We start from the raw sequence: 18,463 nt of genomic DNA, 5'->3' as shown, positions 1-18,463 counted from the left end.
CTCCCGCTGTCTCTGCCCCTTCCCCACTTGCACTCTTTCCCTCAAAATAAACCTTTTTTAAATACTTAGTTTTAATAGCACACAAAAACTTTGCTCCTGTGTAGGTGTTTCCCCCACTTTGTATTGTTGTTGCCACAAATTCCATCTATACGTTGTGTGCCTATCAACATAAATGTATAATTACTCTTTTATATAGTTGTCTTTTCAAGCACACAAAACAAGAGGAGTTACAAAACTAAAAATACATCAGTGCTTTTATAATTTACCTATGTAGTTACCTTACTGGTGTCTTTTATTTCTTCATATAGAGTCAAGTTACTGTCTTACGCCCTTTCATTTCAACCTGAAGGGCTCCAATTAGCATTTCTTGAATCACGTGTGCCAGCAACAAGCTCCCTCAGCTTTTATCTGGGAATGTCTTAATTTCTCCTACATTTTTGAAGGATAATTGTGCCAGGTCCAGAATTCTTGACTGGCAGTTCTTCTCTTCTAGGACTTTGTGTCTTCCCACTGTACTCTGACATCCGTGGTTTCTGATGAAAAATTAGCTATTGATCTTACTGAGGATGCCTGGTACTTGACAAGTCCTTATTCTCTTGAATTGGGATTTATAGGTCAAGTCTTTGGTCAAATATGATATGATTTTGGCCATTATTTCTTTAATTTCTCTGCTCCTCTTTCTGCTTTCATTCTGGGACTCTCATTATGCATATGGTGGTACACTTGATGGAGTCCCCACATAACTCTTAGACTATACTTTTAATTTTCTTTCTTCTCTTTCAACTGGGTAATGCAATTGACCTAGCTTCAGATTTGTTCTTTTTTTTCACCTTCCAGAATTTATTTTTCAAATCTATTTGTCTCAGAATTTTTACAAAAGTAATACATGTTTAGTGTTAAAAATTAAGAAAACAGAAAATTGTAAAGAAAATAACAAATAATCCTCAGTCACCATCATGTGGAAAAAATAACTGATAACGTTGTTTCATATGCTGCTTTTCCCCCACATAACCCATGGTATTTTCCCACACGAATTAAATATTCTTTGAAAATGTAATTTTTAAAATAGAACTACCATATGATCCAGTAATCACACTATTGGGTATTTATCGAAAGAATATGAAAACACTTAATTTGAAAGGATATGTGTACACCTTTATGCTTATTGCAGCATTATTTACAATAGCCTAATGATGGAAGTAGCATGTGTGCATCAATAGATGAATAAATAAAGGTGTGTGTGTGTGTGTCTAATGGAATAATACTCAGCCATAAAAAAATGAAATCTTGCCATTTGCAACAACATGGATGGAGCTAGAGCATATAATGCTAAGTGAAATAAATCAGAGAAAGACAAATACCATATGATTTCACTCATTTGGAATTTAAGAAACAAAACAGATGAGCAAAGGGAAAACCAAAGAACAGATGGTTGCTGGGGCGGGGGCGAAGGGATGGATGAAATAGCTGAAGGACTTCTTGATGAGCCTAGAGTAATATATGGAATTATTGAATCTGTATTGTGTACTTGAAAGTAATTTAACAATTATGTATGTTAACTATACTAGAAGTAAAATAAAAATGCATAAATAAAATATGTGTTGGCTTAAAGATTAAAAAAATAATAAAGTTAATTTCATTTCAGTATTTGACTGGACCTTAGTCTTGGCTTCTAAACTGCCCTCCTTGTCCTCTTGAGTTTTCCATAACTGCCCTTCTATGTCTGCTTGGCCGGTACCTCCTCCTGTGCTCAGCCTCTGTCACCTGCTGTAGTTACCATTCCTTTTTTGTGATGAGAATATTTAATATTTACTCTCAGCAACTGACAGGTATATTGTCAACTATATTGACAAGTATATTGTCGGTATTGTTAACTATAGTTACCATACTTTACATTAGATCCCCAGATCTTCTTATCATATATAACTGGAAGTTTATACTCTTTGACCAACATCTTCCCATTTGCCCCAAGCCCCAGCCCCAGCCCCTGGCAACTACCATTCTGTTTCTAGGAGTTCAGCTTTTTTAGATTCCACATATAAGTGATAGGATACAGTAATTATCTTTCTCTGTCTTATTTCAATTACTAAAATACCCTCAAGGTCCATCCATGTTGTCACAAAAGGCAGGATTTCCTTCTTTCTCCTGGCTGAATATTAGTCCTGTGTGTGTGTGACATCTTTATCCATTCATCCATAGATGAACACTTAGTTTGTTGCCATAGGTTGGCTGGTGTGAATGTTGCAGTTAATATGAGAGGGAAGATATCTTTGATGTCCTAATACCATTTCTTTTGGATATATGCCCAGAATTGGGATTGCTGGATCATATAGTTCTATTTTTAATTTTTTGAGGATGTCATTTCACTAGGAACTGTACCAACAGTGCATGAGGGTCTCCTTTTCTCCAAGTCTTAGCCAATACTTATTTCTTAACTGTATTTTGATTCTAACAGGTATGAAGCAGTATCTCATTGTGGTTGTGCTTTGCATTTCCCTGATGATTAGCAGTATTGAACACCATTTCAAATACCTGTTGGCCATTTGTATGTCTTCTTTGGGAAAATGTCTATTTAACTCCTGTGCCCATTTTAAAATCTTTTTTGTGTGTGTTACTGAGTTGTATGAATTATTTTAGTGTTGTGTCACTTCATTTTGCTTTTGTTGCTTATGCTTTTTGGTATCCTATCCCAAAAAACTAGTAATTATTACCAAGACCAGTGTCAAGGAGCTTTTCCTCTATGTTTTCTTTTTTTTTTTCTAATTTTTTTTTTACATTTTGTTTATTTTTGATATACAGAGAGAGAGACAGAGCACAAGTGGGGGAGGGGCGGAGAGAGAGGGAGACACAGAATCTGAACCAGGCTCCAGGCTCTGAGCTGTCCGCAGAGCCCGATGTGGGGCTCAAACTCACAAAAGGTGAGATCATGACCTGAGCCGACGTCAGATGCCTAACTGACTGAGCCACCCAGGCGCCCCTCCTGTATGTTTTCTTTTAGGAGTTTCATGGTTTCAGGTCTCATGTTGAAGTCTTTAATCCATTTCAAGTTCATTTTTTTGAGTGGTATAAGAAAGGAATCTATTTTCTTTTTTCTGCATTTTGTTACCCAGTTTTCCCAGCACCACTTATCAAAGAGTCTATTTTTTCCCCGTTGATTATTCTTGGCTCCCTTTCAAATATTAGTTGACCATATATGTGAGGGTTTATTTCTGGGCTCTTGATTCTGTTCTGTTGGTGTATTTGTCTGTGTTTATGTCAATACCATACTGGGTCTTCTTTATTGCTATAGCTTTGTAATAATGTTTGAAATCAGGAAGTGTGATACCTCTAGCTTTACAGTTCTTTCTTACGATTGCTTTAGCTATTTGGGGTCTTTTGTGGTTCCATATAAATTTGAGGATTTTTTTTCTATTTCTCTGAAAAATGTCATTGGACTTTTGATAGCAATTACATTGAATCTACAGGTGGCTTTGGATTGTATGGATGTTTTTTTTTTTTAGTTATTTTTTTCGTGTTTTTTTCCCCAATATATGAAATTTATTGTCAAATTGGTTTCCATACAACACCCAGTGCTCATCCCAAAAGGTGCCCTCCTCAATACCCATCCCCCACCCTCCCCTCCTCCCACCCCCCATCAACCCTCAGTTTGTTCTCAGTTTTTAACAGTCTCTTATGCTTTGGCTCTCTCCCACTCTAACCTCTTTTTTTTTTTTTTCCTTCCCCTCCCCCATGGGTTTCTGTTAAGTTTCTCAGGATCCACATAAGAGTGAAACCATATGGTATCTGTCTTTCTCTGTATGGCTTATTTCACTTAGCATCACACTCTCCAGTTCCATCCACGTTGCTACAAAAGGCCATATTTCATTCTTTCTCATTGCCACGTAGTATTCCATTGTGTATATAAACCACAATTTGTTTATCCATTCATCAGTTGATGGACATTTAGGCTCTTTCCATAATTTGGCTATTGTTGAGAGTGCTGCTATAAACATTGGGGTACAAGTGCCCCTATGCATCAGTACTCCTGTATCCCTTGGGTAAATTCCTAGCAGTGCTATTGCTGGGTCATAGGGTAGGTCTATTTTTAATTTTCTGAGGAACCTCCACACTGCTTTCCAGAGCGGCTGCACCAATTTGCATTCCCACCAACAGTGCAAGAGGGTTCCCGTCTCTCCACATCCTCTCCAGCATCTATAGTCTCCTGATTTGTTCATTTTGGCCTTTAGTGTTTATTTTTGAGACACAGAGCAAGAGACAGAGTGCAAGTGGGGGAGGGGCAGACAGGGAGACACAGACTCTGAAGCAAGCTCCAGGCTCTAAGCTATCAGCACAGCAGAGCTTGACATGGGGCTCTAACTCAGGAACCGTGAGATCATGACCTGAGCTAAAAAGTCAGATGCTTAACTGACTGAGCCACCCAGGCGCCCTGGATTGTATGGATGTTTTAACTGTGTTCTTGGGATTCATGAACACAGGATATCTTTCTATTTGTGTCTTTAATTTCTTTCGTTAGTGTTTTAGTTTTCAGTGTACAGGTCTTTCATCTTCCTTAAATTTATTTTTTTTAATGTTTATTTTTGAGAGAGAGAGTGAGCGGGGGAGGAGGAGGGGCAGAGAGAGGGGGGCAGAGACACAGAATCCGAAGCCAGCTCCAGACTCCAAGCTAGCTGTCCCCACAGAGCCCAACATGGGGCTGGAACTCACTAACCACAAGATCATGACCTGAGCCAAAGTTGGACACCCAACCAACTGAGCCACTCAGACGCCCTCATTAAATCTATTTCTAAATATTTTACTGTTTCTGGTGCTGCCTGTTTTCTTTACTTCTTCTTCAGATAGTTCATTAATGTTTAGAAATGTGACTGATTTCTGGGGCGCCTGGGTGGCTCAGTCGGTTGGGCGGCCAACTTTGGCTCAGGTCATGATCTCTCGGTCCGTGAGTTTGAGCCCCGCGTCGGGCTCTGTGCTGACAGCTCAGAGCCTGGAGCCTGTTTCAGATTCTGTGTCTCCCTCTCTCTGACCCTCCCCTGTTCATGCTCTGTCTCTCCCTGTCTCAAAAATAAATAAAACATTGAAAAAAAAAATTAAAAAAAAAAAAGAAATGTGACTGATTTCTATATGTTTATTTCATATTCTGCAGCTTTACTGAATTTATTCTAACAGTTTTTTGGTGAGATTTTTTGGCTTTTTGTATACATAAGATCACATCATTTGCAAATGGAGACCGATTTATTTCTTGCTTTCCAAATTGGTTGCCTTTTATTTCTTTAATTGCCTAATTGCTCTGCTAGGACTTTTAGTACTGTATTGAATAGGAGTGTTAAGAGTGGGGATCCTTATCTTGTTCAGGATCTTGGAGAGCTTTCATCCTTTTACCATTTGATTTTGATAGTAGCTATGGGCTTGTCACATATGACCTTTATTATGTTGAGCTGTGTTCCTTTTATATCCCTTTTTTTAGTTTTTATCAAGAAAGGGCATTGAATTTTTGTCAAATGTTTTTTTCAGCATCTGTTGACATAATCATATGATTTTTGTCTTTTATTCTGTTATTATGGTGTATCATATTTGTTGACTTGTTTTTGTTGAACTACCCTTGCATCCCAAGGATAAATCCTACTTGAAAATGGTGTATGATCATTTTGATGTGCTGTGCAATTTGGCTTGGTAGTATTTTGATGACAGTTTTGTGTCTTTGTCCATCAGAGATGGTGGCCTGTAGTTTTCTTTTAGTGTCCTATTAGGGTAATTCTGGCCTCTTAAAATGAGTTGGAAGTCTGGCCTCTGCAAATTTTTGGTAAGAATTTGAGAAGAATTGGTATTAATTCTTTTAAATGTTTGATGAATGTATTAGGGAAACCCATCTGATCCTAGGCTTTTCTGTGTTTTGAATACTGATTTAATATTCCTGCTCATTATTAGTCTGCTTAGATTTTCTATTTCTTCATTATTTACCCTTGGTAAGTTCTCTGTTTCTAGGAATTTACCCAGTTCTTAGAGGTTATCCAATTTGGCAATGTGTTCATAGGTAGTCTCTATTTTTATTATGTTTTTAAATATTCCAGTATAGTTAACATACAATGTTCTATTAGTTTAATGTGTACAGTATAGTGATTCAACAATTCTTTACATTCTCTGTGCTCATTATCAGTGTACTCTTAACCCCCACCACCTATTTCACCCATCTCCCCACCCACCTCCCCTCTGGTAACCATCTGTTCCCTGTAGTGAAGAGTCTGTTGGTTTTTCTCTCTTTGTATTTTTCCTTTTCTTCTTTGTTTTGTTTCTTAAATTCCATATATTAGAGAAATCATAGGTAGTCTCTTAATCCTTTCTATCTCTGTGGTATCCATTGTAATGTGTCTTTCATTTCTGATTTTATTTAAATCTTCACTCTTATTTTCTTAGTCTAGCTAAAGTTTTGTCTATTTTGTTTATCTTCCCCCCACTCCAAAAAACACACCTCTTATTTTTATTGAGCTTTTGTATTGTTGGCTCTTTTTTTGTCTCTATTTCATTTATATCTGCTGTGATCATTGTTATTTCCTTCCTTCTACTAACTTTGGGCTTAGTTTGTTCTTTTTCTAGTTATAAAGTTAGGTTGTATTTGAGATCTTTCTTGTTTCTTACTGTAGTCATTTATCCCCGTAAATGTCCTCTTGTAGCTTTTTTTGGTTCATCCCATAAGTTTTGATATGTTGTGTTTGCATTTTATTTTTTGTCTCAAGATATTTTTTAATTTCCCTTTTGATTTCTTTTTTTGACTCCTTGATTTTTCAGGAGTGTATTGTTTAATTTCCACATACTGTGAATTTTTCAGTTTTCCTCCTATTGATTTCTAGTTTTGTACCATTGTGGTTAGGAAAGATACTTAGTATAATTTCAGTCTTCTTAAATTTTCTAAGACTTGTTTCGTGACCTGTCATATGATCTATCTGGGAGAATGTTCTGTGTGTGTTTGAGAAAAGTGTATATTCTGCTGCTGTTCAGTGAAATGTTCTGTATAGTCCTGGTAGGTCCATTGATCTAAAAAGTATAGTTCAGTAACTCAAAGGGATACATGCACCCAATGTTCCCTAATGTTTATAGCAGCATTATTTACAATAGCCAGATTATTGGCAACAGTCAAGTGTCCATCAACTGATGAATGAATAAAGATGTACGTGTGTGTGTATACACACACACACACACACACACACACACACACACACACACACACTGGAATATTACCCAGCCATATAAAAGAGTGAAGTCTTGCCATTTGCAACAACATGGATAGAGCTAGAGAGTATTACGCTAAGCAAAATAAGTCAGAGAAAGACAAATACCATATGATTTGACTTATATGTAGAATTTAAGAAACAAACAAGCAAATGGGAAAAATAGGCAAACCAAGAAACAGACTCCTAACTATAGAGAACTCCCAGAGGGGAGGTGAGTTCAGGGTGGGTTAAATAGGTGATATGGATTAAGGAGTGTACTTGTTGTGATGAGCCACCAGGTGTTGTATGGAAGTGTTGAATCACTATATCACACACCTGAAATTAATATCATACTGTATATTTACTTGAATTTAAATAAAAACTTAAAAAGTACAGTTCAAATCTAACATTTCCTTATATTCTGTCAGGGCAATCTATCCCTCATTGAAAGTAGTGTGTACCATTGTTGAAAGTACCAGTCTACCATTATGTATTGTTATCTGTTTCTCCCTTTAGATGTTAGTATTTGCTTAATATATTTAGGTGTTCGAGTATTGTATGTATATAATTCACAATTGTTATATGCTCTTTGAATTGACCACTTTATAAATAATGACCTTTGTCTCTTGTTACAGGTTTTGAGTAAAAGTCTATTTTGTCTGAAATAAGTATAGCTTACCCATTGGCTCTCCTTTGGTTTCTATTGCATAGAATATCTTTTTACAACCCTTCACTTTGAGTCTGCATGTACCCTTAAAGGTGAAGTGAGTCTTTTGGAAGCTGCTGGGTCTTGGTTTTTTTTTATCCATCTAAGTATTCCATCTGTGCCTTTTGATTGGAAAATCAGTATACCTACATTTAGAGTAATTATTAGTGGGCAAGGGCTTAGTAATGCCATATTAATGTTTTCAGGCTGTTTTGTATTTTCCTTGTCCTTTCTTCCTCTCTTGCTAACTTCCTTTGTGAATTGGTTTTCCATAATAATATGCTTTGATTCTTTCAGTTGATCTTTTTTGTATCTAACTAGGTTTTTGTTTCTGGCTACAATGAGTCTTACATAAACATCTTATAGATATAAAAGTGTATTTTAAGCTGATAACAACTTTGTATACAAATATTCCACCCTTTTACTTCCTCCAAATTCATTTTACATTTTTAATGTTCAGTTTACCTCTTTTTGTAGTGTATATTTTTTAACAAATTATTTTAGCTTTTAATATTTTTAATACTTTTATCCTTTAACTTTTATCATCCGTGGATGATTCTTTAAGACCGTGTTCTTCTGGGGCTCCTTAGACTGGCTGCAGCTGGTTCACAGGCTACTGCAGGGTCTATAGCTGAGACCAAGGTCTGTAGGTCTATTACCCAACAGGTGGGTGAGACTCCTCCCCCATCCCTTGGCTTATGGGGCTAGGTTTCCCAACTCCCAACAGAGGCACTTATGTCCATGGATGGATGCCAAATTGTTGTTGCATGGTGGCAGTGAGAGAGGTCTTATTTGGCCATCATGCTGACATCACTGCTCATGTTAATGTTGCTGTAACTTTTTTTTTCCCCTTTATGTGTTTCACAGTGTCTCATTTCTTTGCACACCTCATAGTTTTTTTGTTGAATAATGGATATATTTTTTAGTATTTATAGTTTTTTATATTTTTTATATTTTTAATATATAATTTTTAAAAATATTTTTAATATTTTAATATTATATTAATAATTTAATATTAATATTTTTAATTATTTTAATATTTTTAAAATATTTTTAATATTATAATGTGGCCACTCTGGAAATCAAATTCTCACTCTTTCCTAGGGCTTGTTATGGTTTGTTGTTGTTTAGTTAGACTTTTCTGAAGTGATTTCATAACTGTTTTTGTGTGGTCATTGAAGTCTGTTCTCTTAGTTTAGTGGTCAGCTAGTGGTTTGCCTTAAACTCCTGGAACAAAAAAAATACATATTTTTCCCAGTCTTTGTAGGTGGGTTCTGTGTGTATGTTGGTATCTTTAGTGGCAGTACTCAATACCTTCAGTACTTAACCAGGATGTTTATAATTCTGCCTTAGCCTTTACTTCTGACTTGCACAGAGCCTGATGCTCATCCAGAGGTGTGGAACTTAGGGCCTTCTCAGGTATTTTCTACGAATGCGCTTAGTTAGCCACAGGCACACACATGGCCTTCTAGATTCCCAGGAATCTGTGGAACTTTTCCAAGTCCTTATTCTCCAAAGCATCTCATTCCCCAGCCTTTTTCCCCAAGCTTTTCACTATGTCTGTTGTTTAATCCAGTTGTATTGTATGCCTTGTCCCAGGAAGTGAGGACTAATGCATTTGCCTTTGAAGGATTTCAATAAATGCTCACCCCACCCTTGATAGCATCCGAATCAGACTAAAATAAAAATGTTTGATATCAAACACATTGAAAATGCAAGCTAGTTTATTAAGCAAGACTATATGGTCAGAGGTTTGGATTTGAAAGCCAATAATAGTGTACAATTTAGTCATTCTCCCCTAGTACCTTAGGGGCTAGTACTTAATGAGTTTTTAGACTTTGTGGAGGCAGAGTATATTTGGAGTAAGCAACATACAGTCTCCTGCTTTGCAACTTGGCAACCATGTCAAAAAGGAATTGTAGAGGGGCTCCTGGGTGGCTCAGTAGATTGAGTGTTCGACTCTTGATTTCGGCTCAGGTCATGATCTCATGGTTCGCAAGATCGAGTCCCATCCTGGAGCCTCCTTGGGATTCTCTTTGTGCACCACCGCACCCCCTGGCTCAAAATAAATAAACTTTAAAAAAAAAAAAAAAAAAGGAGATACAGAGCATGTGATTCCTCAGTCTAGTGAGGGAGGTTAAAATGTATTTGGAAAGCAGAATACTGAAGGCCTGATGAGATAAGATTTACCTGTCAGCAAGTATGACTGCAAACATACACAGTTCGATTATTTGCAATAGTTGCTTATGTTCTTCCCAGTCGCATCTTCACAGTGAACAGCTATTTGATCTCATTGGAGAAATTACCTTTAGGCAGATCCATCTTGCCTTGAGTCTTTTTTTTTAATGTTTATTTCTTTTTGAGAGAAAGAGCACAAGCAGGGGAGGGGCAGAGAGAGAGAGGAGAGACACAGAATCCGAAGCAGGCTCCAGGCTCTGAGGTGTCAGCACAGAGCCCGACGCAGGGCTCAAACTCAGAAACTGAGATTAAGACCTGAGCTAAGGTCAGTCAGACCTTAACCTGACTGAGCCACCCAGGCGCCCCTTGCCTTGAGTCTTAAGTCCTTGCTTCTATTTCTTCCTTCTCTTTGTTGGACTTTCACATTGGCTGTCTCCTTGACGCTGTGTTTCAAGCAGCCACATACTCTTTTTAAGTATTTTATATACAAGGCTACCTTAAACACTATTTTAACACTGTCTTTTTCCTTTGTTAAGAGCTGGGGTGGAAAGGAGAATGGCTTTGGACTTGCAGAATGTTGCAGAGACTTGCATATGATGGTAAGTAATTCTTGGATATGGATATCTTGGCAGAGCTATTATTTTGAGCCTTACTTTACAATGAATATATGGAATATTAAGTTGCCACTTCAGATCAAGATCTTTGAGGAACCTGACATCAGTTAAGACATAACACACCTTATCTAGGTGTTCGGGCCCTCATTGTGTTGGCATTTGGAAGAATTTCAGAAACACAGTGTATGTTCATACCCAGGTCTTGAGTAGAACGCTGCATTTGGTGAATCAGTTTGAAAGTGATGAGAAATCCTAGAAAGTGCATTTGCTTGCATTCTTTCACTGTTACTGTTGGAACTCTGGGCAGTGTGGTGCGATTTTTAAGAATGGATGCTCGAGGGATGCCTGGATGGCTCAGTCAGTTAAACATCTGACTTCAGCTCAGGTCATGATACCATGGTTTGGAGTCCGAGCCCCGCATCAGGCTATCTGTTTTCAGCATAGAGCCTGCTTTGGATCCTCTGTCCCTCTTTCTCTGCCCCTCCTGTTTGCTTACTTGTGTGCACGTGCACGCTCTCTTGCTCTCTCGCTCTCTCTCAAAATAAAATAAACTTTAAAAAATTTTAAACACACAGACAAAAAAAAAGAATGGACACTGGGAATAGTTCTGCCATGAGAGTTATTGGGACCTTTACAACGTTACATGTGCTTTCCAAGTTTACCACTCATGCCCTGTCCTACCTTTTTATCTGTGCTTAGATTACAAGCTTAGGCCATCCTCCTTTCTGCTTTGATATGTTGCTTTGTGATCCCAATTTGGGATCACAATTGGGTGTGTGAAAACAATTCTATGTCAAGAAGCAACTATATTTTTTAGCAGATGTTGCTGCCTTTGTCAGATTGTCGTGTATAGGACAAATAGCTGTGATGAAATGTAGTGATTTTATTTTAGCAAGCCTTTTTCCCCTGGGGGAATGGTTCTTTTTCTGATCAAAGAAAACTACAAATTAGAACAAATTACTTTCCCATCTTAGTTGGTATATTTTCTTTAGTGTGCATTATAGGAATGAATATTGGGTAGTATGGGAAATAAGTGTTATCTAATGAGCAAAGCTACATAAATCTTAAAGAGTATTCAGTTTGGAATTCTAATTCTGAGAAAATAACATTTCATCTTTAAGTTGGTTAATTCTGAGCCTCCATTTGTATATTAAGCTTGTTCTTTACCCCTTGGGCAGAACAGTATGATCTACTAGGTTTGTATGATGCCTCTTTTGGGCCCAGCCTTTGTTAAGAAATCACACACATCCTTCTATTTACTGATATTTGGTGTATCAATGAGACTTTGAAAAGTATGATGTATACTTTCAAAGGAATTAACATATATATACATGTTTTAAAAACTTGTAAGAATTATTGTATACAACAATTCTCCATTTCCAGAGACAACCACTGCGATTGTTTTTTTTTTTTTTTAACATTTATTCATGTTTTAAGAGAGCACAAGCAGGGGAGGGGCAGAGAGAGAACAAGACACAGAATCCAAAGCAGGCTCCAGGCTCTGAGCTTTCAGTACAGAGCCTGATGCAGGGTTCAAACTCCTGAACTGCAAGATCATGACCTGAGCTAAAGTCAGATGCTTAACCAACTGAGCCACCCAGGTGTCCCATACTGCTGCTGGTTTCTTTTAAGGATTCATTCGAATGTACATTCTGTTGTGGTCTTAATTTTGTTTTTGCTTTTTTAGAGTTAAAGAGGATTTGTTGCCAGGGTCTGGTTCATAGTCACTTGGTATTTACCTGTGCAGAAAGCATTTTGATATCATAGGAAGTGGTGTAGAATGATATGAAAGGGACTATTTGAAGAATTAAGAAGGTACACCAGTGAGGCACAGTTTGAATAAAATATTTCCAGAGGTGATGATGGACACTAAAATTTCCAAGAGAATGTTCTTTTCCCTTCTTGAGCTGGTACCTAGACTCTTATATTTGTTCTCCATCCTTTCTTGGATTCTTATTCATTATTGGTTGGTGGACTTGCCTCTCTTTTCCCTCTTAAGAATAGCTGCGCCCAGAATTGATCTCTTGAAAGAAAGGGCAACTCATAACTTATAAGTAAGAAATATGAAGGCATTTGGAGCCTTGGGCTTCATCCTCCTGATTTTGTGTGTGTGTGTGTGTGTGTGTGTGTGTGTGTATGTGTGTGTGTGTGTGTGTTTAATGTTTATTTATTTATTTTGAGAGAGAGTGTGCACGTGAGCTGTTGGGGGAAGGAGAGAGAGAATCCTAAGCAGTCTTCTCGCTATTAGCATAGAGCCCGATGTGTGGCTCGATCTCACAAACTGAGATCATGACCTGAGCCGAACTCAAGAGTCACTTAACCAGTTGATCCACCCAGGCGCCCCTGATTCTGTGTCTTATAAGACATCTGAACTCTGCTAAGAAAGGAGTAAAGGCAGTGTAGCTGCTGTGACTATACTGCTTATTCTGCTGCTACAATGATTTGGACAAGTGGTTAGGACTTGGAAGGAAGAGTGGGGGAGAAGATGGTATCTAATTCTTTCATGTGCTTTATACACAGAAATACCCACCCAGTGCAACTACACTACACTTTGAATTCTATGCAGACCCTGGGGCCGAGGTCAAAATCGAGAAAAGGGTAAGTCTCATAATAGGCTTGTTCTGATAGAGTCTATCATGTACTGTAACTGGGGTTGACTTTTTCTAGGACTCCTCAGTTAAATGAGGGAATGGTTTTGAGCTACATTGCTGCCCTCCCAATTTAAATACATCTACCAGTTTCTCAGGAATAAGTGTTCATTGTATGCCCTGCTCTGGTAGGTTTGGATCTTACTTATGTTGGAGCTGCCGAAAGATAGGACTCCTCTATGGTGTGTTGCCATGACGTGCATTTTTCTTCATTTCAGTTGGGAATTCCAACATGCAGTTTAAGTCTGGATAGTGATCACTCAACTTTCTCTACTTAGGCCAGTTTGCAAGAAGTCTATATATTGCTTACAGGGTACTGCTTCAATTATGTGATCATTCCATATTCTTTGAGGAAATACTAAAATTATTTTTGTTTAGAAGTAGCTTAGTGAATAAGATCTTCTCTTTGATCTATAGCATTAATGAATAATCCTTATAGATTAATGACTCCTTGAAAACAGTTGTAATGCATATTTGGAGAGTGAAGCCATTTTCATGGATTTTGTCTTTGCTATGAATACATGATCTGTAGGATAAGGAAGAGAAAAAGACAAAAAAATAGACAAATACAGAAAACACTGGTGGTTGCCAGAGTGGAGGTGGCTGGAAGGGTAGGTGAAGTAAATAAAGGAGATAAAGAGTACTGTGATCAGCACTAAGTAATATGTAGAAATGCTAAATCCTTATACTGTACACTTGAAACACTGTATGTAAATTATACTTCAATTTAAAAGTGACAAACTTTTTTTTAAGGAATGAGGAAGAATATGAAATTTGTGCATTATATTTTGATACTGTTCAAAGAAGCTTTCTTGAGAATATTCTGTATATAAAATGGATATTTTGGGGCATTCTAAAGTTGCTTTGACTTTAAGAGCATTCAGTTAGGCTTCAGCCTAGGGTGGCATCTTGGTTTTCAGACCACTCTCTTGCAGTCTTATGGCAGGGCAAGCTGAGGTATTACAGTGACTCCTAATAACTCTCCTATCTTAAATTTCAGACGACTAGTAACACACTACATTATATTCACATAGAACAACTTGACAAGGTAAGAGGAATTTTTTACTATTGGCTAGTTTCCTAACATTCAGTTTACTTTTTGTTCCTAACCATTTTTTTTTTCTAATGTAGATTTCAGAAAGCCCTTCTGAAATCATGGAGTCTCTTACCAAAATGTACAGCATTCCTAAGGATAAACAGGTATGGTAGGTCCTAATAATTATCTAAAGGGTGTGGTTGTTATCCATATAGATTAATGATATGTGCTGGGCTGGGAGACAGCGTATCAGAAAGGATCATGGGTAAGTTAGTTAGCCTCAGTGAGCCTTAGTTTCCTCATCTTTTATGAGGCCGACACCTACTAACTTCCTAGGTCCATATGAGAGTTTGAGTAAAACATAAGCTGCCTTACCCACCATGTGAATCTAATAAGTGTTAGTAGCTTAACACTTTGCATGCCAAAGAAGAAAACATTGAGTTGTGTTATTTTTTTCTGTTCATTGTTATAGTAATAAAATATTTGATTTGATTAATTACAATCTGAACTCTTGCCAAATGTCTTCAGTTTGTTTCCTGTCAGTATAGTGATAGTTCTTGGCTTATGTTAGGATATTAGGATTCTCTGAGCCTGTGTTTTGTGGCACTCATTTTGTCAGCTAGCCTCAGAGTGGAATTGTTCTGTTTGACACCTTAACAAACAGCAACAATAAACCATTTAACAAATATCCCAAGAGGTAAGATTTAACCTTCAGAAAGTATAGTCCCCTTTTTCATTGATTGCTAATTTAGGTCTTATATTTTTACAGATGCTGTTATTTACACACATACGGCTGGCCCATGGTTTTTCTAATCACAGGAAGCGATTACAAGCTGTTCAAGCCAGGTTGCATGCTATATCTATATTAGGTAAGAGAATAACACTGTAATTAATAGGCCCTGATTTGGCAATTTAGACATAAATTCCTTTGAGCTTCATCTGTTCTTGATGCTGTGAGGCTTATTGTAGTTACTTCAAGTGGCAAGTTAAATTGTAAAATTGCCAGCATTTCTAATGTTCACCATATTCATCATTCTTCAGCTCCTTAATGTTGTATTAGAAAAAGGATATAATACTTACAGACATATCACATAGGTTTAGTCTTGATTTTTGCCCTTTTCTTGTTTTGATGGGTGTTCAGGTAGCCCTCTCCCCTGGCCCCTAGTCTTCGTCTTGCCATTTCATCTTCCTCTTCTGTCCCTTCAGTGGTATAATTTTAAGTCAGAAGGTATTAAGAAGTCAATACTGTGCATCTTACTTTTACTGTAGAGTGGTAGAGTGGAAAGGACACTGGTTTTGGAATTAGTCCTGGGCTCTCATCCAGATTCTGCAAATGATTAGCTTATGGGTTATGCTTTTGGCCTCAGTTTCTTCATTTAATACTGGGACAACACTTCCCTTATAGGCTGATAAAGGATTAAATGAAAACCTATAAAGCACCTAGCATGCCAGACACATAGAAGGTATAAAATGATAGCTGCTGTTAATATTACCAGGCTTAGTGTGTTATTGTCTGCTCTTTTAAACTATGAGTTCCTTGAAGTGAAATTCCTGCTTTTCACTTTGTATTCAACACCTAGCATAACTTCTGGCACATTGGTGGGTACATGTTTGGTAAACTAAATGAATTATGTTCTAATCCCATTAGTTTGCACTTTAGGAGACTATGTCTACTGTTACTTCTGTGCGGGATTCTTTGAAAGTGGATTATAGATATTCTCAGTTTTTATTCCACAGTGACATACAAGTTTCTGACTTAGTCTGTAGTTGTCCAAAATTCTTTTCTTTACAGCCTATAAAGTGTTGCCAGTGAAAAACAGAAGCACATGAAGAGACTAAAATGGAAGTCTATCTCCAGTGTACAATAGTTGTTATATCAAGTAGTGATGTTCTAAAAAACATTAACTCTTCACATTCTTTTCATACTTCCATTTCCCCAAAATCCTTGCTCATGACAACCGATGCTAATAATAGGAGAATCTGTCACTTTGGAGGGTATTTAGGGCTTATCACTATATTTGATCAGTCCTCTAGAATTCAGTGATTCTGTCCTCCGGTGCTGGTTGGAAGGGAATCTTTTCCTAGAACCAGTAGGTGCCAAAAGGTTTGTCATTTGGCAGTGGCTTGACCACTGCCTTCTTGCCTAAAGTGTTTATTTCTCCTTTTGCAGTGTATTCCAATGCCTTGCAGGAGTCCGCAAACAGTATCTTGTATAATGGGTTGATAGAGGAGTTGGTAGATGTCCTTCAGATAACAGATAAGCAGCTTATGGTAAGTATTAATATTCTCCTGTGTGCATCAGGCTTCTGTGTATTTATTTTCCTTTTGGTTTTTCCCAGGGGTTGAGAATGAACCCCAAGAGGGAAGCTGGGCTCTTTTACTTCTTCTTCTTTGGATATTTACCTACAGAGTTAACAAGTGCTGGATTTTCAGTGTTCTCAACAGACCTCCATCTCCCCTAAACAGTCAACAGTAGAATGAGTTAAATTTTGGAATATTGTGTATTAGCAACTTGGCTCACATCCCATGTTTGCCTTCTACTTTCTTAGGAGATTAAAGCCGCGTCTTTACGAACATTAACATCAATTGTTCATTTGGAGAGAACTCCCAAACTCAGCAGTATTATTGACTGTACTGGAACTGCCTCTTACCATGGATTTTTGCCTGTACTTGTGCGGAACTGCATCCAGGCCATGATTGGTAAGTTTTGATGATTGTTATTTTAGGCAGCAAGAACTTTACCCTTTTGCTCGTGAGTCTTTGTTTAACATCTTGCCAGCTTAACATCACATTCTCAGCTTGCTCTTTTTCTGTCTCTCCCAACTTCCCTTATAGATCCTTCCATGGATCCATACCCTCACCAGTTTGCCACTGCTCTCTTCTCTTTTTTATACCATCTTGCCAGCTATGATGCAGGTGGTGAAGCCTTGGTCTCCTGTGGAATGATGGAAGCCTTATTGAAGGTGCTCTACTTTTTTTTAAAAATAACATTTGTGGGGAAATGAACTAAGAGCAAGTATAGAATTACAAGTTTGGAATGGTTCACAGTGAGAGCAAACAGCATAAGAAAGCTTACCCAGAAAATGTTCTCCTTAATTTTTCTAGTTTGGCATTCTAGTTATCTGTCTCATTAACAACTTTTAAGAGAAGCCATCTCCATTATTAAGAATTGATCAAAGTCCAGCATGGTGTGCTAGTCAGAAGAACCCAGGTACAAGTCAAGACTAGCTACATCTTCTGATGACCTTAGGCTGTCACCCTAAAGAAAATGTATGTAAAGATACTTTGTAAATTGTGCTATGAAGGTAATAGGCTTTAGTGTGTGCTGGGCACTAGACACCAGCTTTTTTTCTCCCTGAATATTTTACTTAATCCTGAAAGGTAATTTAGGTCCGCATTATCTCTGAAGGATGAGTCCCAGAAGTGATAGAGCTATCATTTGACGAACACCTGTTTTTTCTCCCACGCCTCCCCGAGACCTTAGACTGCATGTTTCTAAAAGTATATTCACAGTTTTGTGTTTTTTTCAGTTGATTAGCTTTGCCTCCTTTTCTCCTCGATAGGTCATAAAGTTTCTTGGCGATGAACAGGATCAGATAACGTTTGTCACCAGAGCTGTTAGAGTGGTTGACCTCATCACCAACCTGGACATGGCAGCTTTTCAATCCCATAGTGGACTTTCTATCTTCATTTATAGACTTGAGGTATTATTATATAAGGAGCACTTAGCATAGACCCTATCCAGTAAGATTTGAGCCTAGGAAGTATCCTAATAACCCCAAAGAGCCATCTTAGCCCTTTTCTGTTTTTAGAAACCAATTTTGTAATCTGCCTTTGACATTCTTTCATTATAATTATTTTTAATCTCTGATATATATATATAGGATTTTCTTACTACTTTTCCCTTGATTGTAGCATGAAGTAGATTTGTGCCGAAAAGAATGTCCATTTGTGATCAAGCCAAAGATCCAGAGAACTAGTACTACACAAGAAGGAGAAGAAATGGAAACTGATATGGATGGTAATGAACACTTATTAAGTCAATATATTTGTGCTTGGCATTTTCCTATCATCCAACC

The 18,463-nt window shown here is 37.5% G+C and overlaps 1 protein-coding gene across 11 annotated transcripts in view; it reads left to right on the top strand.

The window, feature by feature from the left end:
* Nucleotides 1-18,463, top strand: part of HUWE1 (HECT, UBA and WWE domain containing E3 ubiquitin protein ligase 1) — a 168,113-nt gene that overhangs the window by 51,363 nt on the left and 98,287 nt on the right. For 10 of the 11 annotated variants that reach the window (XM_058713382.1, XM_058713387.1, XM_058713391.1 and 7 more), the window contains 10 exons: nt 10,623-10,685; nt 13,221-13,298; nt 14,349-14,396; nt 14,480-14,548; nt 15,154-15,253; nt 16,534-16,655; nt 16,934-17,084; nt 17,220-17,347; nt 17,948-18,088; nt 18,300-18,405. In XM_058713382.1, the coding sequence (XP_058569365.1) occupies nt 10,623-10,685; nt 13,221-13,298; nt 14,349-14,396; nt 14,480-14,548; nt 15,154-15,253; nt 16,534-16,655; nt 16,934-17,084; nt 17,220-17,347; nt 17,948-18,088; nt 18,300-18,405 (1,006 nt within the window). The remainder of the gene's footprint in view (nt 1-10,622; nt 10,686-13,220; nt 13,299-14,348; nt 14,397-14,479; nt 14,549-15,153; nt 15,254-16,533; nt 16,656-16,933; nt 17,085-17,219; nt 17,348-17,947; nt 18,089-18,299; nt 18,406-18,463) is intronic. The other variant, XM_058713386.1, reaches the window with a different exon arrangement.

This window comes from Neofelis nebulosa, chromosome X, assembly GCF_028018385.1.
Source record: "Neofelis nebulosa isolate mNeoNeb1 chromosome X, mNeoNeb1.pri, whole genome shotgun sequence".
In the NCBI taxonomy this organism is placed as follows: domain Eukaryota; kingdom Metazoa; phylum Chordata; class Mammalia; order Carnivora; family Felidae; genus Neofelis; species Neofelis nebulosa.
Note: the sequence above shows the minus strand (reverse complement) of the source record. Positions and strands in the feature narration are given on the sequence as shown.